This window comes from Podarcis muralis, chromosome 12 (genome assembly GCF_964188315.1).
Source record: "Podarcis muralis chromosome 12, rPodMur119.hap1.1, whole genome shotgun sequence".
Lineage (NCBI taxonomy): Eukaryota > Metazoa > Chordata > Lepidosauria > Squamata > Lacertidae > Podarcis > Podarcis muralis.
Genome location: NC_135666.1, coordinates 27,146,682 through 27,170,145, shown reverse-complemented (window position 1 = coordinate 27,170,145; position 23,464 = coordinate 27,146,682). Strand labels below are relative to the sequence as shown.

Genomic DNA, 23,464 nt, shown 5'->3' with positions numbered 1-23,464 from the left:
GATTGCCCTTGAACTCAGAAGGTTTCTCCATCCCTGCTCTCATTACAGTATATAGTACAAACGTGTAATGGGACCCCCACTTTCCTTTCCAGTGAGCCCTCGTCTGCTTTGAAGCATTGACAAGAAATCCCACATGCATTTCATAAAATTGAAGGTTGAGTGTTATTAGTTTTTTTGAAGGCTGAAATCCCTTGCATACTTGAAGGCCACTGAACACTGTATGACTTACTTCCAAGTTGCAACTTAACGTGCACTTGTGCGCATTCAGCACTCGGCATAAATAATAAAGGGTGGAAAGGAAGTAGATGTCCAGGTCTCTTTGGCAATCCCACCCACAATTGCACCCAATGTGTTTCGTCTATACACGGTTTTGGCTTTAGCCACGATTCCCTGAATGTAACTCCCATGTAAGTTGCGGGCTTACTGTATATTATTTAAACAGTGACCAATGAGTAGGACATGCTTTGTGTGCAGAGATAGCCCTGTTGGTTCATAGGTGCCAGTTCTTATGTGTACTTTAGAGATCTGAGACCAAACATTTCCCCCCATAGACACATCCTTCTACTTCCACCCATTTTTACCCTCATAGTAATGGAAGGAGACATCTCAGCAAACATGCTGGATTTGGTTTGACTACACATTTCAGTTCCTGGGATCTCTCTTAAAGACTGCAGATGTGGGTTCAGAATACTGCCACCTCATTTATAATGTTTGTCCTCACTGTAAATATGTCCCTTAGTAGTACAAGTCTACACTCATTTACGTAACTGGATGTGTCCCATTCATTTTATTTAGGCTTACTTCCCAGTAGATGTGTATAGGGTTACAGTTAGTTACTGAAGTTTGCTTAGAGGGCAATCAAGCAGCCATTGTACTAGAGAGCCCTGAGCTTTTATGCTCTCTGAACTGATCAATATTCAAAACTAGCTATAGAAATAAGCCACAGTTGCACAATACCATCTTTAATTAAAATACATACTTTCTTTTACAAAAAAAATGTAAACCATAACGAAGCATAACTAAATGCCAAAAGGAGAATTCTATATTGGCAACCCTGAAAAAATGGATACATATTCATGCGGAACACAAGAACAGAAATGGAAAAATTGTTTTCTGTAACAACTATTGAAATTCACATTTTTCTCTTGGTACAAGCTAAACAAGATCAAAGTTCAAGAAACAGCTTACAATTAAAATAAAATCCACTGGCTTTTGCATACAGAAGCAGGATCAGAATTTTTAATAGGTATGCATTTTTGGGTAACCTTGTATTTAAAAGATAATGGACAACAGCTAATACATTTGGCTTGTAGCACCAATAGTACCAGTCAAAAAAATAATAATGTTAAGGCAAGCACACAACACGAAACTAAAAAAAAAAAAGTTACCAGTTTGAAAATACAAACATCTAGGCTAAGTTCCTGTAGCAGATGGCTTTAAAACAAAAGAACCACATGTAGAATTATGACTGAACCATGTGGTACTATTGTTTGAAGCTCTCAGCATCATTCATGCACAGTGGAGGCTGCCACCCTTCCTTTGCTGACTGAAATTTCATATACAGCATAAGGTGTTGATTTTGGGTGCATCTCACAGAACTGCAGCAGAAAGCACAAAGCAGGAATCATATGAGATCAGACAGAGAAATCTTGCACTCAGTGGAGCTCTACTGGAGCAAGATTTTTGTGTCTGATTTTAGGTAATTTGCCCTTCATACTGCCGTTCTGAGTGGCACAACCCATGCTGATCATCTGGAGAGGCTTTTTAAGAGTCATGGGGGCTTCAGTGGAAGGAGGTTTGGTTCTTTAAGCTGCCTTCCACTTGCACATCACTGGACACAAATCAATGTTAAATCAAGAACTGGTACATCGGAAGGAAGGGAAGAAAAAGAAAGATGCACAGCACATTTTTAAATTTCAAAATGCCTATGAAAGAATCACAGGATCTTCAACAAAACAAGCAAGTGGATATATAACCTCTGAAAAGGAAAGGAAAAGGGAACGCAATTATTTCATTTTCTAGCATCATTGATATTATACCTCTGTCAACAACTGTACATAAAAGTTAAGGCCTGCCTCATACTTTGGGAATTCATCAATCACATGAGCGGTGAATGTCTGAAGCAAACTGAATTCACCACATGTGGTGAATTTTTACATAGTGCAACTGCAAAGCACTTATCAAAGCTTTCAATTTTCACCTGTAAACAAATCAATAGGGCACTGCTGCTCCTAATCCCCATAGACTTCAAAGCAGCCGTGTTTCAGTGAATTTCTGAATCAAAACAAAAACTCTCCTGTGACTCGGGATTGATCTACCTAAAATTTTAATCACAGTAAGCATCAGTATGGAACACATCGCAGAAACTGGGTTTAGAGGAATGCAAATTGAAAAACGAGATCCTGAGTTTTCTTCAGCTTACGCTTCTGCTGCTTAAAGAAAAAGAAGAAGAAGAGTTTGGATTTCATATCCCGCCTTTCACTCCCTTTAAGGAGTCTCAAAGCGGCTAACATTCTCCTTTCCCTTCCTCCCCCACAACAAACACTCTGTGAGGTGAGTGGGGCTGAGAGACTTCAAAGAAGTGTGACTGGCCCAAGGTCACCCAGCAGCTGCATGTGGTGGAGCGGAGACGCGAACCCGGTTCCCCAGATTATGAGACTATCGCTCTTAACCACTACACCACACTGGCTCTCAAAAAGAGAATTTTTGCAGGCACCCAGTTCGAAAGATGAAAAATTCTCTCTATAAATGGAATGTTGATAAGTGCTTTGATTTGAGCATATTTTTACACTTGCCTAACTATTTAAGAATATATAGCCCTAACAAACTAAAAAAACCAGCTTTTCCTTCAACTAAAACAAATGTGTAAAGTCTTGGTTTCCAGAGTATGTTCAGAACCATTTGTGGATTTTTTTAAAAAAGGAATAGCTCAAACTACATGCTCCATATTTCTGAATACTTAAAATAAACCTTGATAGCTGATACCTGCTAGTATTTTTTTCATTATCCAAAAGGCATAAATACCACCAAGTGGGGAAAAATTACCTGAATACAAGCCAAATACCTGATTCCTAATGAATAGGGGGAAAGACCAAGGTCAGAGATGTAGAAGTCTGACCTACATGAAAAGCTGCAGCACCAGAAGTCCTTAAAAAAAAAGTCAAGTCAAACGCCTCTAACAATAATCTCATCTTCAAAATTATTTATAGAAAAATACTGTGAAATCACTAGTGTTACTATTAATTCAGGGGCCCATTTTCAATACAGAAAACCATAAAAACAACCCTAATTTAGTAACACAGTCTAAAGCTCAAAGGGCATTGCTAAGCAAACAATGAATACAGTGCAGCAGATTTCATTCGAACTTATAAGGTGTTTAAAATAATTCTGATTTTTTTTTAAAGTTACAGCAACAGGAATTTTGGTTATCCAAAAATCCTTGTTATAAATAAATAACCCAGAAAGCCCAATATAACTATATATCAAAATATAATAGCATTCTATGGCCCCATTTAAAGAGGTATCACTCCAGTTTAAAGAGTCATGGCTTCCTCCTGAAGGGAACTGTAGTTTGTTAAGGGTGCTGAGAGTTGTTAGGAGACCCCGATCCTGCTTTAAATGTCTAGTGCAGAGGGGACCTATTAATATAGATTTCTAGTATTGGTGAACTTTAGATAATTCCAAGACTATTTGAATTATCAGTATTGTACTACGTAAAATTTAATTGTAAATGGATTCTGGTCACCTCCTATGTTTAAAAAGAGAAAGATGTAGCATTTAAGAAATATCACCTAAACCTAAAAGCAAATGCAGGCTATGCTATTGCAATGGGGGGAATTATTACAATGAATCATCAACATCCCTAAGTTTATCATTTTCAAAAAGTACAAAATGGCTATCTTTGAATGATCTTATTAAAATCTGGTTGTTTTAGATTAGGTGTAAATTTATGGAAAGTCACAAATATTATTGATGTTCACTTTATGCTTTCAGTTTTTATTATATTGAATAATGCTGCTTATATACATATTTCTTTTTATTTAAAGGTGATTCTTTTAATAATTAAACAAAACAAATGTTTCTAAATAAGCAAAAAACAAAACAAAATGGCTATCGGTAAACATTGTTACAGCCCAGGCATTTTTGAATTAGGTAAAAATTTGGACTGACAATAAATACTTAAAAATGAAAGTTTCAAGCACTGGGTTATAAACACCAGCAGGCATGTTTTTTTCCAGTAGTACAATTCATGGAAGAAACTAGTTCAAAATATAAAAAGCAAAAAGGTCCCAGTCTTTAATTTACCTATGAATTCACATGCCACCAGTTTTAATGAGAACTAGAAACTTGTGAACAGCTTCAATATCAAAACAAGTAGAATTCTAATATTATGGCTCACTTACCTAACTACATTCCTATCTCTGCAGTATTCCTAGATAGAGAAATTGGAAAAGCTATCAAGTTACAATAGCAATTTTTTCCCACCTAGCCTTGTAAAACATTTTTAGATGTCTCCGAGGGAATGGGGAAAACAGTTCACCTGCAGTGCCTTGGCGAAGGAGAGAACGAGCAGGTGCTTGGCTTCTCCAGCTTATCATTTAGGAAGCGTGTGTAACAACCGGAATGTCAATTTCAATGGCAGAGTGGCGTGACCGTGCAGAATAAGGTTGGGAGGCGTAACTATGCACACTGGGCGCATGAGGATACAGAGGCTGCCAGAAAGGGGAAGGAAGCGTTTTGCATGCACAATACCAAAGGAATAAGAGGATGGCTGTAAACAGTAAGCCTCCTGCACTGGCAATGGCAATAAACACAGAGATGTCAAAGGAAAAAACCGGTTCGTATTTCTTGTTCAGTTCTTGGTTATGAAAGATGACCCAGATAGATGGCGTCAGGCAAATGACACATGCAAGAAGAAAGAAGAGGCCGGCCACAAGATGGCAGCCCGCACTGTTTATGAGACATCTGGCCTGCTTGATGTTGGGCACTGTGGTTATGAAGGCGGTATTACACATGCCGATCAAACAGAGAAACAGAGCCAAGACAGTGGTTAACATGCTGATGGGGAGAGCAAACTGGAGGACGCGTAAATCCAGCTGGTCAACTGCTGTGTACCACTCGGTGTCGTAGATGACGCAGTCTTTGCTGCCATCAAAGCGAACACACTTAATCCAGAGCCCAGTGTACACGGTGACATTCTTCTCATTCTTGTTATAGGTGAAGAGTCGCATCTGTCTCCAGTTAGGCAGCAGAGCAGCGGCAATAAGTCCAGATAAGGCAGCTGTACCAGAAAGGAAGGCGAGGACGGTCGCAGCATGGACATCACGGCAACCCATCTTAGCCAACAAAAATGCCTCCTGGCGGGGAAAAAACTTTACTAAATCATCAAGATTTATTATCTGAATAGCTGTTTTTACGATAATTTTATTGTTTTACTCTGTTCGTAATCCGCTGTGATCGTTTTTTTAAAAAAATCATAATCAATGAGTCTATAAATTGTATGAGATAAAGAAATAATAAAGAAATATTCTGATCGACCCCTTTTTTTCACCATAATGAGGGAGAAATGACTGACATATAAATTAAACTGAATTCTGAAGAAGGCACATTGGTGCTTGGGTTGTGCAGGAGGCTCTGCTCCAATGGGCCACTCTTATTAAATAATACTTTTTTTTTCAGAATCAGAAGCTACTTGTGGGTAATTAAAAAACAGCAGGTGTAGCTGGTATAGCAAAGGGGATCCGGTCTACCTTGTTTGTCACTCCCTAGGCCTTTCATCAAACTATCCAGCTATAGTTAGGTTATAGCTAGGTTTCATGCTTATTTAATAATGTGTGTGAAGAGGGGAGGGACCCTGCAACCATAATACAGAGTCTTTTGCATGCTGATAAGGATCAAATTAAGTTGATAAAGATCTAAACTGAGAATAAGTCTTTACAGACATCAGCACTTATTATGTATGATCAGAGATTAATGTCTTAATATGCCTTCAGTTTCATGTTGGGAGAAGCTCTTTCTAAAGCAGCGTTTCCTAAACATTTCCCGCTCATGGACCATTTGAAATTTGCTGAGAGTATTGGTGGGTGACAATTATTTTTCTGCCTGGTATAGCCATTGTGCTAGATGCTGTATGATTTTTAATTGTATTTGTATCTGCTTCTTTTTTATATTTTGTATTTTATTGCATTCCACAGAATTCAACTTGTAATAAAAATACAATACATACAACGTAAAAGAAGCAATACAAATAAAAATCACCACAAATATTTAAAGGGATTGATATGTCATCTCCCATCTTCAGTCGGAAATCCACATGACTGAAACTCAGACCAGATTTCACTTGTGGTGTAACAATTACCATGGACAATATGGATTAATATAAAAGTTAGAGTTTGGAAGAAGATGCAGTTTTAAATATTTAAATCAGGGCTCCAGGGAAGGGGTTGGGGGAAGTCCTGAGATTCAGAGAAATCTCTGTATATGGATATGTAGTTGGATTTTAATTTTTTAAATTTTGTATTGGAAAAATCAAATAAAAATGTTTTTTTTTAAAATAAACTCAGACCAGTTTAGGAACCCCTGTTCTAAAGGCTTAGAAGAACAGACTTACCAAGAGATTTAACCAAATCCAGAATAACAGCAGAACTTTTGCAAGTAGTAGAACAATTCTAATAGATCTAGGGGGGGAACACAACAAATTAATTCTGAAGAAAATACAACTACAACAGATATAACAAACTAGTCTTCACTTATATAAAGCTTCAAACCCCTTCATTATCGTCACAATTAACATGCAGGAGTGAACCACTGCTATAGAGATTGGACAGAAGGAACAGGGGTCAAGATGAATTCCTCAGCGTTAACTTGGATGGAGCCAGCTTCCCTTATTGCACAATACCAGTTTTTTACATAGGGGAATATTCAGTAATAGTTGACCTCCAAAAGTGCTAAGCCTGTAGGAAGGAGTTCCATCAACACATCTTCATACTCAACTCTCCCCAAACTAAGACAGTGTTACATTTCTTCCTATGAGTCGTCAAAAGAGAAAAGTTTTGCTATTTTTCTACCTTTGCTCCTCAATACCTATCCTAAGGGCACATGACAGTATTGCAGAACACACTGCACTCAAAAGTGTTGTACAGATGAGTAATACTTTTTTATGAGATACAAGCCTGGCTCGGATCTTCTGCATGTGCAAGTCATTTATGTACAAAGGGAGGCTGCAGACTTCACCCGAGGTGCTCAAATTCACATCTATGTTGTGCTTCTCATACACATGTAGGCAACACTCCAGGTGATCAGAAACCATATTTCTTCAGCATTCCTGACTGCGTGGAGTGTTGTATATATGCACTGCAGATGTGCACTTAATTGTGCATATGGTACAACATGCTGCCCTCTACATGTAAGATCTAACCTTAAATATGAAAAGCCAGTGCTTAATATCAGCTTTTAAAAACATAGTACAGTTGCCAATCTTTATCTGGCAAGGATCATGCATCTCTAACAGTTACACAAGAAGAAATTCAACTGGTTAAGTTTCTTCTATCCCTTCAAAGCTGGGGAAGGCTTTACAAGCTGAGCTTGGGTTTAATCACCATAGTTCATAATTAGAAGGATGCAAGATCAATTTGAGAATGTAGAGGGAACCACATATGATGTGCATTGATTCATTTATGTGCTAATAACTGGGTCAGCACTTGTGATAAGTGTATTTGAACATAACGTGATGTTTATCCTGGTTATACTGTGGCCAGCATCTGAACTGTTTCACCTTCAATTATGCGTTATTGTACTCAAGGAAGGTGAGAAGCCGATTGTAATCACTGGTTTGAAACCTTCAAAAACACTGTACAGAAACTATAAAAAGACAGTCACTTTGCTTGCGTTACTAATGATGACTAAAGAGATGGAACAACTCACAAGCAAGCCCCAGTGTGTGGGCTAAACTGTGACTCAGGGCATAATAAGTATCAAACCATTTGAAATACAAACACAAAGAGAAGAACAGAAGAAGACCTGGATCAGAACAAAGGTCTGTTCAGTTGAGTGTCCACAGTGATCAAGCACATGAATTGCACAAGCAGGACACGAGAACTCTCCCCTTTTGCGATTCCCAGAAATTGGTGAGGTGTATTGACTCAAAAACCTGAAGGCTGCATATAGCCATCATGAATAGCAGCCACTGGTAATTTTTTCTTCCATGAATATTTCTGATCCCATTTTAAAACAATCTGAGATAGATGCCATCGCCATATCAACCAGGCTGCAGAAGATCCCACAAAATAATTATGGGTTGTTTGAAGAACCACTTCCTTTGCGCTGCCCGGAATCTCCTATTGATCGCCGAATGTTCAAGTGTTCACCCCAAACCAGAGTATCAGAGAAGGACCAATTCATTCATTAAAGGCAATATTTCACGCCAGGTGTTTATATGATATGCCATCGATCTTTAGGGTGTATTCTAATACTTATCTGGGAGTAAGCCCCATTGAACTCACTGAGACTTCCTTCTGAGCAGATATGCATAGGACTGTGCTGTTAAAATACATCTACGCCGAAGTAAATCCCATCTATTTCAATGGAAATTACACCTTATCGGTCTGTAGTGACGTATGATCCTAATGAAATCCAGCCTCTCTGGAAGGAGCAATGGCTCACATATAAATAAATGCAGAAGGAGAGATTATCTCCCCCGTACTCACCCCCTTCCCACGCTCGAGGGACTTAATTTTCAAGCATCCAATTTCTCTTCCCCCTCTTGTTGACGCTAAGGATTCCCACTCTCGGCTTTTCAGGAAGCGGCTGCCTTTTCCAGGTGTGCCCAAAGGCTTCTGGGATTGTAGTCTCCGCCTGCAATGCTCTTCGTTTCACCTTCCTCTCTAAAGACTACAATTCCCAGAGATCACTCTTCCTACTCTATTGTTCCGGGTGCTTCCTCTTTCTGATTGTATTTCAAGTTGTTTTCTCCAGCTCCATCACGCGTTACTGGAAAGGAACTGATGCTGGAATAGGACGCTGCATCTCTTCAGAGGCTTCTTGGTTACCAGCTTTCTCTTACCCTTTTGAATAGGCCGGCTGCTGCGCAATGTGTATATTCTCTGCCTCTCTTTTTAAGAATTACGAGTCCAACTTTCCCCTAAAGCATAATAATGGATGCCTGATCTCAAAACTGTGCTTTCTTAAAAAGTCTCAGCTACAGCATTTTGAGAAGGCAGCTTTTAAGACCTGGCTATCACTATCCACCTGTGAGTCTGACCTGGAAACTCAAGTCTTAAGCAGCAAAATAGCAGCCAAATTCCAAAACACGACATAACCAGCTAAGCACGTTCAAGGGGATGTGGGGTTATTATTACTGTCAGAATCCCCCTCCCAAGCTGTTTCTGATACAACTTGACAGGGGTGGGGAGAGAGAAGAGGGAAGCCACCCAGAGTGGCTGGGGCAACCCAGTATAAGTAATAAATTTATTATTACTACTACTAATAATTCCCACCCTACAGTACAATCTTACACCCACACAAGTAGAATTTCACTTCTGATGTAATCCTTTGGAACCCAGCTGCTAGCTTTCATATATATATATTATTCACCACAGCATTCCAAACATGGTTTCATCATTGTTGCTTTAAAAGCCTCATTTTCCTGTGATCTGTTTATTTTTAATGTGAAGGTTGGTAGTAGCAAGGAAGCTGGGGGGAAACCAGGACCAGTGCTACTTATTCCTGGGGCACCATTGCAGCAGATTATTCAGGACCATATTAGGAAGCCATCCCAAAACTGATCTGATTATGTGGGAAGAATCAGTGGCCTTTGCTTCCTTTCCAATTCAGTTGCAGCCATCTCTAATCAACCATTTTTAGCGTCCCTGCTCAAAAGAGGTGAGTTCAGTCCAATTTAGGCAGACATAATTTATTCTGATCAAGAATGTATAATTCCGTAGTGCAAAATTGGAGTTTTGTTTATCTTGGATTATCTATGGCTGTAGAAGTGACAAACATTCACCATTTACATGTCTGTTCCACTAAAAGGCATTCTTTGCCAGCCACTATGTTAATTTCCATGGGGACGCGGGTGGCGCTGTGGGTAAAACCTCAGTGCCTAGGACTTGCTGATCGTATGGTTGGCGGTTCAAATCCCCGCGGCGGGGTGAGCTCCCGTCTTTCGGTCCCAGCTCCTGCCCACCTAGCAGTTCGAAAGCACCCCTAAGTGCAAGTAGATAAATAGGGACCGCTTTATAGCGGGAAGGTAAACGGCGTTTCCGTGTGCTGCGCTGGTGCTGGCTCGCCAGCTGCAGCTTCGTCACGCTGGCCATGTGACCCGGAAGTGTCTTCGGACGGCGCCAGCTCACGGCCTATAGAGCGAGATGAGCACACAACCCTAGAGTCGGACACGACTGGCCCGTACGGGCAGGGGTACCTTTACCTTTTTAATGTTAATTTCCAGACCCCATTTTTGCCACTGTTGTCTAACTCATTTATCTCTTCCCTTTTCCTCTGTTCATCTTTGGGGCATCCAGGATAGAGACTATGTCATTGCCATGCTTCAACTTAGCACTGCTACTGATAAATCACTTTACAGTCTTGGTGATTTTAAATATTTCTGCCCAAAATATTTCAGGAAAGCGAACACATGTAGTTTTATACGTTCTTCTCCTGCACTGATTGAAGGATGCCACTCTTGAAATCTCTAGTAAACGATAACAAAAATAATACCTTATTATCTTTATATAAAATTACATGTTTATTTACATCTTTTGAAATATATTCTACAACTTAATTAAGAGGGTTGTGCAACTTGAAGACGTTGTAAAATATCATGATACACTTTTCTGTATTTTACAGAAACTGGAAAATAACATACTCTCTTTTCTTTTTGAAATGGTTGACCTGAAAGAGTGTGTAAATACAGGCTTGCCACAAACTCAGTTGTGTTCAGAGGCCTGCAAAGATTCATGTCTTAATAGTAATATTTTAGTTTGTGTGTGTTAAGAAACTGCTATATTTCTGAGCTCCTCAGTGCACGAAGCTGCTGGTTCTGATGATCTTCAATCTTCTTCTCAGATTCTTCATCTAGTACTTTTCTTAAACACATGATCAGTTCTTCAATTCCTTCACCAGAGTGTGCAGATACAGGGATGATCTCTTTGAAGTTGACAGTGACTTCTGGAATCATATTTTTTGGAAGAGTGTGCATATAATCTGAAATATATATATATATATAATTAGAGTTACTACACACAGTATAAAGCCAGTATAAAATTTGCTATGGATGGATTTCAGTTAAATAGATGCTTGATGTAATAGCAGTAGCAGAGTTGTTTGAAGATATTCCATTCCAAGGAAGTCAGGGTAATTGGTTTTTGGACTGCCAAGATGTTAGGAGAGGACAATAGATGTGGCTGTTGGCCCAGAAGACTTCCTAACTGCATTTACTGACAGAATAGATGACTGGCTTGCATTCCATTCTTCTTCTAAGGCTCTTATCTGCTGGATAGCCCAGTTAGTAGAGCACGAGTCTCTTAACCTCAGGGTTATGGGTTCGAGCCCCACGTTGGGTGAAATATTCCTTCATTGCAGGGGGCCAGACTAGATTGACTCTCACAGTTCCTTTCAACTCTACAATTCTATGACACTAGCATTTTAGCATCGTTACAGTTCTAGGCTAGTATGAAAGACAACATAGTTTGGTTATATTTTACTTTAAAATACAATCAATATACTGAAAAATGTTTCTTCTTTTGCAGTAATGAATACTCACTACTTGCTACATATCAAAGATATGTGAATATGTTATCTTAAAAAAGGAGCTGTACAGTAAGTATCTCACCTTGAGGACTCCGCAGTTGTTCCATAAACTCATTCAATTTTTCTCGCGCATTGGGCAAATCCATTTTATTAACAGCCAGAAGTGCAGATTTAGTTCGAAGTTCTTCTTTATATAGTTCCAGCTCCTGCGACATAAGTCGTTTCCATTTGTAAAATATTGTCGTTGAAAGTATTTGGCTTTATACAAGCCTTTTCATTTAACTCTTAATTACTACACAATACATATGCAAAGCAGAGCAGGGAGGGCCACATTCCCTTTTAAACAACCTCTCAAGACCACATGAGAGGGGTGAGCAGGCCCAGGGGCAAAATAAAGGGGAGCATGAAGGTGCGTTTAACCTTTCACACATTACTGATTACTACTGTCTACCATGTGTACACAATAATAATACACAACTAAAATTTAAATAGAAGACGGGACTGTATCACGTGACTGGCTTCTCCCTCCTGTTTGCCCCATGCTCCAGTCCTAGATGCCTTCATAATGGAGCTGTTTCCAGAGGAAGAACTGTGAGAGGAGAAAGACTCTGCTTGCCATCAGGGGGTAGCTGGTTTCATCTGTGCTGCCCTACCTCCAGCCCGAGGAATAATAATAATAATAATAATAATAATAATAATAATTATTATTATTATTTATTTATTTATTTATTTATTTATTTATTTATTTATACATACATACATACATACATACATACCCCGCCCATCAGGCTGGGTTTCCACAGCCACTCTGGGCCGCTTCCAACAAAGATTAAAAATACATTAAAACATCAGTCATTAAAATCTTCCCTAAACAGGGCTGCCTGTCTTCTAAATGTCTTCTAAACGTCAGATAGTTGTTTATCTCTTTGACATCTAATGGGAGGGTGTTCCACAAGGCGGGAGCCACTGAGGAACCTTCAGAAGGGAGTTGTTGCCATGGGCATTATGTGTAGACGAAGTTTTAATGAGCTGACTGGAGTAAAAAAATTATGAGTCATGGGTGTGTGGAGTGTGTGTATGAACTTAACAGTGCTTAGTTTATTTTTGACTGCTATTTTGTTGATGTTGTTAATATTGTTTTCTAGATTATAAATGCTGCAGTGACTTATTAATCATATAACTTGCTTTGATTTAGATGTTTAGCTTTTTTTTTTAGTTGTTTTGTTAACGGAGCTTTATAGGTTGTAATTGTTTCACTGATTATTTGTGATGTTTTATTAAGTTCTATCACGTTATTATAAGTTGTTTCTAAGCCGCTTTGGGATTCCTTTGAATGAAAAGCAGCATAGAAATATAATAAATCAAACCACAGCTGTCTGGTGAATATTATCATGTGGAATTAAGCACATGAAGCCAATATAAATGTGACAATGTACACTTGGGAGCACATGAGCCTCTCAAGTATAAATTCCTAAGAGACCGTACAATTGGAATTCACAACTGTTCATGTGCATCACAAATTTTGTTACCTATGTGTTTTCTATTTGATAACAGGAAGCAATCTTGAAGACTAAACTGTTTGGCTTCTCACTGCCTTCTGAACGGGAGAAATTTCCACCATACAGTTGAAAATGGAGTTAGTGAAGAACAAAGTGCCAAATGCTATGTTAACAGCTCTCCCTAGAAGTATTTGGAAACTTCCAAATCTCAAACATCTTGGATACAGTTATCAAGTTTGTAGCTTTAATAGGTGTGCCATTCAAGTAAACATTTCAAATCAAATCTTAATTAGGTCTCTCATGTCAGAACATGTGTGTCGCAATATGCACAAATCATGCCTGTATATAAAAGAATCAGTACACTTACCTTTGCAAGTAGTATTACAGTTTCAAAGGCTGTTCTGAATGGGCTTGTAGGAGAAAGCTGAAACCCAGCTACATCAACCTGAAAGATTGACATTTTTTTTTAATCAGACAATCAAATGCTTTCTCACATGATTATCCTTCACTTTCCAAGAGACCATGAAGATGACAGGAAGCGTGGGAGTGATGGCAGTGAGGTGGCTGTTATACACAAAACATTTCTGCCCCCAAAATAGCATCCTTTCTGCTATATCTGAACAGTTTCCAATTCACAGAAACAATCTGTTTGCTTAGTTTTATGTGTTCTGTTGCTGTCTCTCCTCCGCTGCCTTGCGGAATATCTTCGGGAGAAGAAAAGGCTAAGGAATAAACCCTACACAAATTAGGAGTGGAGTCCCTAAGACATTTAGGTGGCATCTTGTGTGCTTCCTTCTGGCAACTCCCACATTCAAGCTGGTGTCAAACATATTGCTATGTTTTCCTTTGGAACACATCAGCAAGGCTGAGAGAGGTGGGGTCTTGTCACCTGGACACCCAAGGACCTCCACACACACTTCCCAGACTTGTGTCCAGGCAGGACTATGCAGCTGTCCCTTACGGGAACTGAACCTGCAACCTTGGTGATGTCAGCACCACACACTAACCAACTGAGCTATGCAGCTATCCATGTTACATGTTAAATTTTCATTTACAATATTAGCAAAGCTATAGGATGATGTAATGAACAGGCACCTCCAGGTTACTTCTTCGGCAAAACAAAGCCTAAATTAAAAACAGACTTTAAAGATGTCAAATAAAAAGCTAAGCTACAGCATGTCCTTACAACAAAGAGGAGCTGTTTGGTTCTTTCCACATGCTTTAGAAACTTGTGTCCTCTTCCTTTATTTGCATGTGCACCTTCAATCAGTCCTGGAAGATCAGCAACTGTGATCTAGGAGGGAAAGAAAGATTAGATTTTCACAAAAGATCCCATCATCATTTGGGTCGCATCAATTTTAAAAAATGGTTACAGCATCTCTATTAGAGACCAATGGCTTGAATTAGGCAAGAAGCCTTGACTACTAGAAGAGACTGAAAGTGGCACGTTATCTGGCTGAACCATTGAAAAAACTACATGAAGACTCCCTCATATATCTAGTTCCAAGCTACATTATGAAGCAGAACTCCCCCCTTCCTAAGTCTTCAACTAGCCTTTCTTTTTTGGGTGGGGGGGGGGGGACAACAAAATGAAGTATTGCAGTCATGAGCAGGATACAAGTTCTAATCAGTCACATAAATGTAAGGTTGGGAATGACCCAGTTTTGCAGGAACTAGTAATTGCAAGTCAATTAATTCTTGACCCCGCCCAGAAAAAAACAGACTAACGTGACCACAGCAAGTTTTGTATTCTTGCTGCAGGATCAAAATTTTCCCCTTTGAAAATGTTTTCTCCAACCTTAACACTAAGTTTCCATTAGAATTATCTGATTTAAAAGTAAGCTTCTCCTTGCACACTGAAAGATATGTTTTGGAAGGCTGTGAATGAGGCATGGCTTGCACATTCCCTCTCTCCTCTTGTGTGCAGCTTTTCCTTCTCCTGTTTAGCGCCACCCACAGTTTGCCACTTCCACACATATTTTCTGATTCTGGTTGTGAGGGAAAACTCTAGCCATAGTTTCAGCAGTAGCCCATGTGGTGGTGCACAGCCATCATCCTGACCCTGCAATCTCTGCAGCTTACCTGGAAAGGGCTGGAACAGGGCAGGAGGTGGTAACCCTGACTTCACTGCAACTCTGCCTCCAACGCCACCCACAAGTCCCATCCAGGTAAGTTGCAGTGATGTCAGAAGTGGGGGACAGCTCTGCACAGGCCACTACTGCATAGTTTACCAATTGAGACAACACACCCAATTTTGGTTATGGTTAAATAGGGAGCGGGAAGATCCATACAGTAGAAGAGGGAACATGCAAGCATGCAATTCATTAGCAACCCTCCAAACTATGCTTCAGGCTTGAACTGTTACTTTTATAAACACAGCATGCTCATTTGGGTGCTTAATAAGGTTACAGGATTTTTTTTTCCAATGAATCCGAGGACACTTTTCAACTTCAATGGATTCTGTATGGGGACTGATTTGCAAATCTGGGGCCTGTCCCTGGGAAACAGGGACATCTGGTAACCTTACAATAGAAAACACCAAGCTTGATCTTCTAAGCTATCTAGAAGTCAAGGGAATATTTTCGCATACTGTATTCTGAGAACTGAAGAGTTTCCCACACTTTGAAGAATCAAACCAAGCAATTATCAACTAATTTGTAAGACTCAAAACTTAACATATATTACATTTTGGGTGGTGGGGGATAAGGATCAAAATTGTTTCCCATCAATTCTAATTTTATGCCTGCTATGGTAAAAAAGGGCAGCTACAAACTACAATGCTTGTTTATATATTCGTTTCATAAAATTTATACACTGCTTGATTGTAAAAAAATAAACAAACCTCCAAGCAATTTTTAAGAGTCTTGTACAGATGCTTAATGTTATTTTGAAGTTCTTTTAAAGTGCAGGGGGCAAATATAATCTTTAGCAGTAATGCTACGTTTCTTATCCATGTAATACACTTTATTAGGAGAAAGATTAAAGCATCACTAGACAAGCCCTGGTTCCAGGAAGGAGAAAAAGCACTTTTACTCATTTTGCATCTGTGAACTCCGTTGTTGCACTGATGTTATCAAACACCTCTTGATAAAATGCTTTCATCTTATTGCTCTCATGTGCCAGCTAGAGTTCTACATATCAAAGTCAAAATTAGGTTGTGTGCAATCAAAAGTTTGGAAGATTCATGAATGAACATGGTCCTCAATTCTTCATCAAAACTTAGTAGCATGGATAATGGACCTCATATTTGGAAAAAATCATCTTTCTGAACAAACACAGGCAATTTTCAAAATTATTTTAACAGGCCTATGTTTAGCACTCTACAGTAGATCACTCTCAGCTGCTGAACAGCAATAAATAATGCCGCATGGAGCATTATTTTAGGTAATGCATCATGTTAGTGTTTAGTATTGTAAAGCAGAGAGTGGTCTAATGGGTCACACTTGGTGTCCAGCCCCTCTCACTGTCCTAAAAATTAGGTAAACGTGGCTCAAAAGGGTTGTTTATCTGGATACAGATATTGCTTAAGACAGACACAGCCATCTGAAGGAAATATATGGAAACTGAAGGCGCACAGATGCCAGACCTATCTCAGGCTACCACCATTTCTTAGAAGACAAGTCAACAGCCTTTGAAGTATTGGTGTCGGTTTGTAAGTTAAGAAAATTGGGGTCTCATAACGTAACCAAAAAATGATTTCTCCACAACCACACCTTTAATGCAGATCTTACTTTTGGAACCAACCTGTTTAAAATCAGCATACTTGACTGTTCCAAGCTCAGGTTTTATCGTTGTAACTGCGGAAAGTAAAGAAAAGTGAGCCCTGTTTTGTGATGTATTTTGGAGTTTTACCCCTGGCTTGTATGCCCAAAACACTTGTTTACTCTCAGTCAAAAGATGGAACACTCTTGCTTTCTCAGAAGCAACCTCTTGAATGCCAGACAGGCAGTGATAGCAGAAGTCCTTCCCAAACATTTAAAGTTGCTCACATCAGAAGATACATAGAAAACTGAATGCAGAGAAATTCTTATTAAATACTGGGAAACACTTGAGGGACGATATCATAGCTCTCTGCAATTATACTCTGAAAACTTGGTAGCTGAAAGACTGAGCTCTTCAGGAGGGGTAGTTCATCTACAGACAGCCTCTGCCCATACTCAAGATCTCTCTCTCTCTCTCTCTCTCTCTCTCTCTCTCTCTCTCTCACACACACACACACACACACACACACACACACACACACACCCCTGTCCCCAGGGCATTGCAAGAGACTGTTGTCAGAGACAGGGGGAAGATGGCTCCCAGAGTCAAAGTGTTTCTGTTGCAAGCACTGCATTCAAGATCAGGGTGCAAACACTAATACATGGAAAATTAATTACTTACAGGCATAATCTGCTATTTGAGGTGTAGCATGAGAAATCTTGGTTAGCAAAGAGGATTTTCCTGCATTTGGAAATCTGGGGTGGAGTGGGGGGGATGAAAAAAATTCTATTTAGTGTTCATATCAGTATGTAATTGACAGAAGAATAAAACCACTTTCAAGTTTTAAAATGCATTTTACTCAAGTGAATTTTGTTTAAAATGAAGAGGAAACGTCTTAGAAGTGGGCTACTCTGACGGTGGAATAGATTCCGTACATACTAGAAAAAGCACCAAGGACAAAAGCTGCCTTTAAATGCTAATTTCCCCCCTTAAAGTCAATCAAAGTGTGCCCCAAAATATGTATTTAGCCAATGTTCCTATAAGTCCCTAACAGAACTATATGCTGTATACTCACAATGGAAAGAAACCACCTTATACTACAGGGAAGACTGAGTTGACAGGATTGTTATGGGGCGGGGGGGGGGGGGAGCAAGAAAAAACTGTGTTGCTATTCTCTCCCTACCTTCCAAAAATCTGGTTCCTTTTTATTTTTAAGTAAGTCTCAAAAGAAGTACACTCCACATTATGCAACTGTTTAAGCTTTTAAGACCATTTTGCAAATATGCATTTGTGAAAGAACAATTGCTCCGCTATCACATTCTTAATGATTATAACCAGAAAACAAAAACCAGTAATAGAATAAATACTTAGATACCTTACATTGGACTAATGAGACAGGGGGAGGGTGCTCTTTCAAGTACTATTGGAGTAATGGCAATGCCTCAAGAGCCATTTCAAAAGTTATCATACTTCTTCAGGAATGATTTTATTAGATCAGAAGTAGCTGTACTCTCTTTGAAATGTGTACAGGGATGCTGTCTGACTTTCAGTGTATCTCAGCCTAATGTTCCTCAAATCTATTTCCATGTCTGTGATCTAATGATAAAGCACTTATGTACATGCTGAAATATTAAAAAAACCAAACTCAGACTGAGATCAAAAGAACAAGCTTTCAGAGACTCATTCAACAACTGAGTGAAATAAACCAAAGGTGTTTCCATGACTCCCTAGAAATTATTCTTTCCTTACCTCATCTAGAACAAAGTGGGGGAGGAACAAACCACCCTGAAATTTGAAGTAGAATTGGGTGGTGGGTGGGAGAGATATACAGATATATCACAAAGGCAATAGTATTTATGTGACACTGTTTTGAATGCCCACCAGTTCCTTATAAAGCTTCCATTTGCTGTTGGGCAAAGCCTGAATAAAAGTTCAACTTCACACATTAAATCAGAAAGAAGTGAGGCAAGAGCTGCAACTGTAGTTACATCATGCATTGCAGGGCTTTTCCCCCAAGGGGAACTCACGGGAACCCAGTTCCTGCACCTCTCTGGTGGGTGCCATTGCCATTCTAAGAGAATGGGGGAGGTGTTCATGGTGAGTTCTGGTACTTCTTTTTCTAGAAAAATAGCACTGATGCCTTATGACAATAAAGTCACAATAGGATAATCTGGAGGCAGGATAACTGACTGTATGAATAACATTCCCTAAACTTAAATATGTCTTAATGTGGATGTAGTACAGACATGGATATTGCTAGTACAAAGGCATTCACTTCAATATATAAATATGAACATGACTCCAGAGTGCAATTTTCAGGATCAAAGACTTACCCAACTAAGCCAACATCTGCTATAAGTTTGAGATCAAGGTGAATCATGAGCCTTTGACCTCTGGAGGGCAAGAAATTTGTTGCCATGCATCCACCAAGACCTCCTCGTGCCACCAACAATCTGTCTTCTGCTCTGTCAAGTTCACCTAAAAATAAAGATACAGAAGTGCTTTTTGCAAAAGTTCTATTTGTTCCCAATGACACAGACGTTTCTTTCAACTTGCCATTTACATTTTAGTACTCATCTGAGACAAAGCACCACTGGTGCTTTGTCTACCTCCAGGTTAAATGGTCACAAAATGTGGCAAATGTTTTTGAGACTTTGTGGTGAGTCCTGAAAAATGCCTCGCCCAGTTATGGACTTTTTTATGATCAACATGGCTACTCTACCTTCACTTTTTACTTCCAAAAAAATTACAGAGTTTTCTAAGTGAACACACATAAATCAAGGCAAATATACTACCTTAATCAAAATCTATTAAGCTGCTTCTGAGAATTATCAATTAACTGTTCCTGGATGTCTGCCAGTGGATCTATGCCTTTAACACCTGCACATGCCAGCCAAATGTTTATTGAAGTGTGAGCCAAATTATAGGTTTGTGCCTTTGCACAGACTCAGTAGAAAGTAAACAGCAACTAACAGTGCAATCCTAACCATGTCTCTTCAGAAGTAAGTCCAATTAAAGTCAATTCCAGCTTATTCCCAACTACCTGGGACTAAACCAATTTGAATTCAATGATATTTTCTTCCAAGTAGACAAGGTTAGGACTGCGATGTAAGCCATGACTTGTTCTCTCAGAAAAATAATACATCTGAGGTACAGTCTTCAATATATTTTGGGTGTGTTGGAGGGGAGGTTCATGTAAAAGAATCTCACCTATAGTGTTGAAAATAATGTGAGAACTTTCCCGAATGAGGGCTTATTGTACTAAATCCCTGCCAGATGCACAGTTGATATGTTTTCTGACCCTTTACAGTAACAAAAAGTGAAGCACCAAAACATCCTTACCAATCACTTTCCCATCATCCCTTGTGACAGATATTCCTTGAGGGACATTCACTTCACAATCTTTTCCCTTAGTACCTTTCAGTGTAGCAAGACTTGTGGGGAGCAAAAAAAAAAAAAAACATATATTACAAGATTGCTGTAAGCTGGACCACACACACTCTCAATCAATGAAACATACTCACCTACTGTTGGCTCCTGCTCCTGCTACAAACCGTTTGCTTGGAAATCGATCTTTAAGTCTCTTCAATGTCATTTTCTTTTGAGCTACCAACCAGACGTCACCGCCTTTCCCACCTTCCCCACCTAATCGAGGATGGCCCATTCCGCCAGTTCCTCCTTTCACGTAGATCCTAAGGTCATCCATAAACCTGCCATACTGTAAAATAAAATAAAAATAAAATAAAATAAAACACTGCCTTTTCATATTTACTAGCAATTTGTTAATCATTATGAAAAGTAGGGGATGCAACCCCGGGAGGCTACTATGAATGAGCCCAAAATGAAGTACTTTACTTTCCCCCCATAGTGATAAATAGCAACCATGAGGTTATATAAGAACAAGTACAGCAGGTGCAGGGATGCAGGTGGCGCTGTGGTCTAAACCACTGAGCCTCTTGGGCGTGCCGATCAGAAGGTCAGTGGTTCGAATCCCCGCGATGGGGTGAGCTCCCGTTGCTCGGTCCCTGCTCCTGCCAACCTAGCAGTTCAAAAGCATGCCAAAAAGTGCAAGTAGATAAATAGGTACCGCTCCGGCAGGAAGGTAAATGGCGTTTCCATGCACTGCTCTGGTTTCGGTGTTCCGTTGCGCCAGAAGCAGCTTAGTCATGCTGGCGACATGACCCAGAAAAATGGCCTGTGGACAAACGACGGCTTCCTCGGCCTGTAAAGTGAGATGAGCGCCACAACCCCAGAGTCGTCTATGACTGGACTTAACTGTCAAGGGTCCTTTACCTTTTACAGCAGGTGCAGGGAAACCTCTGGCTCTCCAGTTGTTGCTGAACTACAACTCCCATCACCCCTGGACATTGGCCATGTATGCTAGGGCTGATGGGAGTTGTAGTTCAACAAGTTCTGGAGGGCAATAAGTTTCAGATCCTGGAAATAGAGGGATGGTGTCTAAACCTGCTTCCTGTCCTTAGTGTTACTGATAATTAAGACAGAACCCATCTGAATAGTTCCATCCTAAGACATGCACAAAGAAAAAAACCCCTGTAAACAGTGAAGTCCAATAGGAAACTGTCTATGACAATTTGGTGCAAAGATATGCAAAATGGACACAGGACTGTAGATTTTTAAATTTGCCATTATGTAAAGTTTAAGACAGCATCTTAAAAAGCAGAGACATCACCTTGCCAGCAAAGGTCCGTATAGTTAAAGCTATGGTTTTCCCAGTAGTGATGTATGGAAGTGAGAGCTGGACCATAAAGAAGGCTGATCGCCGAAGAGTTGATGCTTTTGAATTATGGTGCTGGAGGAGACTCTTGAGAGTCCCATGGACTGCAAGAAGATCAAACGTATCCATTCTGAAGGAAATCAGCCCTGAGTGCTCACTGGAAGGACAGATCGTGAAGCTGAGGCTCCAATACTTTGGCCACCTCATGAGAAGAGAAGACTCCCTGGAAAAGACCCTGATATTGGGAAAGATGGAGGGCACAAGGAGAAGGGGACGACAGAGGACGAGATGGTTGGACAGTGTTCTCGAAGCTACCAGCATGAGTTTGACCAAACTGTGGGAGGCAGTGGAAGACAGAGGTGCCTGGCGTGCTCTGGTCCATGGGGTCAGAAAGAGTCGGACACGACTAAACGACTAAACAACAACAACAGTTTTTCTTTGTTGTGGGTTCTGTAATGTCTTTTTTGTCATAAATGTGGAAAACCAATAAAAAAAAATTGGGGGGGGGGAATACAACTCCCATCACCCCTGGGCATTGGCCATGTATGCTAGGGCTGATGGGAGTTGTAGTTCAACAGTTCTGGAGGGCAAAAAGTTCCAGATCCCTGAAATAGAGGGATGGTGTCTAAACCTGCTTCCTGTCCTTGGTGTTACTGATAATTAAGACAGAATTGATCTGAATAGTCCCATCCTAAGACATGCACAAAGGAAAAAACCCTGTAAACAGTGAAGTCCAAAAGGAAACTGTCTGTGACAATTTGCTGCAAAGATAGGCAAGATGGACACAGGACTGTAGATTTTTAAATTTGCCATTATGTAAAGTTTAATAATAATAATAACCACCAAGAATTTCATCCAAGAAGAGCTTCCTTCCTTTGTACTGAAGATTTATTATCGGGATAAGGGAAGTTTTTGTCACTGGACCCACCTCCCTGCAGCCAAATATTCAGAGGTGCACGGGGCATCTCCTAAACCGCCCCCCGCCTTGCGGGAACGGCGCCCCATAAGGCTGAGGGGAAAGAGCTGCTTTGGCGGCGCACTAACCTCCCTCAGTAGGGCTCGGCTGAGCCGCCCCATGCTGGTGACCAGCGGGCGCAAAGGGGCTCCCTTCAGCGGAGGCTTGGACGCATGCAGAGCCAGGGAAGCAGCGCAGGAGAGTGACGCCAACCCGCGACTGGCCCGCCTGCTCGGAGGCGGGGCGGGCGGGGAAGGCGGGACCGCGAAGGGCCGGGGAGAGAAGGTCCACGCGGGGCGCCGGAGCAGAGCTTTCCTGGAGGCCCCTGAGCTGCTGCTGCTACAAATGGCGACGAGGGCGCCGCGGAACATTTTGTGCCTCGCTCCAAAAGGGTTGCCTCTTAAAGAGGCCTGGCACGTTTATTTCGAGGGCTAGAATCCGCTTCTTCAGATACGCGAAGTGAAATTCTTGCGTCTGCACACGTGCATTCCGTGCATGCGGGTTCGGGGAGCGGGGAAAGAAAACAGTGTAGGAGCGTATCGAGAGCGCGGCGGAAGCTGGACCGAGGCACATTCCGTACCCCTCTCTGTAGGAATGAATCCTAAACGTCATAACGTGGCGGACGGACCTTGCACACAGAATTGCAAAATAATAATAATATTTTTTTTTTAAAAAAATTGATTTGGCGGGGTGGGGAACACAAAATAAATCAGCTGGCTTTCCTTTACATATAATCTTCATCCTGGGAAGTAAGACCTGAACCACCGCAAAGCAGAGCCGCTCCATGGGTAGCTCCATCCCATCAAGTAAAACAATAGAAATACATAA

The 23,464-nt window shown here is 40.4% G+C and overlaps 2 protein-coding genes across 3 annotated transcripts; both read right to left on the bottom strand.

Moving 5' to 3' along the window:
- Nucleotides 1–946: 946 nt before the first annotated feature.
- On the bottom strand, nt 947–8,875 carry CLDN12 (claudin 12). The gene is made up of 3 exons (XM_028750104.2): nt 8,706–8,875; nt 6,611–6,677; nt 947–5,357 (listed from the first exon to the last, which is right to left on the bottom strand). Exon 3 carries the CDS (start codon nt 5,334–5,336, stop codon nt 4,599–4,601), a length of 738 nt encoding a protein of 245 aa, XP_028605937.1. The 5' UTR covers nt 5,337–5,357; nt 6,611–6,677; nt 8,706–8,875; the 3' UTR covers nt 947–4,598.
- A 1,847-nt stretch (nt 8,876–10,722) lies between these two features.
- On the bottom strand, nt 10,723–22,875 carry GTPBP10 (GTP binding protein 10). Of its 2 annotated transcripts, none has more exons than XM_028750103.2 (10): nt 22,726–22,875; nt 20,471–20,664; nt 20,289–20,380; nt 19,280–19,424; nt 17,628–17,701; nt 16,989–17,041; nt 14,431–14,538; nt 13,612–13,689; nt 11,828–11,951; nt 10,723–11,199 (listed from the first exon to the last, which is right to left on the bottom strand). In XM_028750103.2, the coding sequence occupies exons 1-10, from the start codon at nt 22,756–22,758 to the stop codon at nt 10,997–10,999; spliced, it is 1,104 nt and encodes a 367-aa protein (XP_028605936.2). In that variant the 5' UTR covers nt 22,759–22,875; the 3' UTR covers nt 10,723–10,996. The 2 variants fall into 2 exon arrangements, with proteins under 2 accessions (XP_028605936.2, XP_077793047.1); XM_077936921.1 differs by lacking the exon at nt 22,726–22,875 and adding an exon at nt 21,637–21,825.
- Between the last annotated feature and the right edge of the window lie 589 nt (nt 22,876–23,464).

Excerpts from the sequence above, each read along its gene's own strand:
- GTPBP10 (XM_077936921.1), bottom strand. The coding sequence starts at position 21,810 with ATGGATACGTTTGATCTTCTTGCAGTCCATGGGACTCTCAAGAGTCTC. Across the intron at positions 20,381-20,470 it reads GGAGCAGGAGCCAACAGTAG|TCTTGCTACACTGAAAGGTA; the intron begins GTGAGTATGTTT and ends GCTCCCCACAAG. Across the intron at positions 17,042-17,627 it reads TCAAATAGCAGATTATGCCT|TTACAACGATAAAACCTGAG; the intron begins GTAAGTAATTAA and ends TACTTTCCGCAG.
- CLDN12 (XM_028750104.2), bottom strand. The coding sequence starts at position 5,336 with ATGGGTTGCCGTGATGTCCATGCTGCGACCGTCCTCGCCTTCCTTTCT.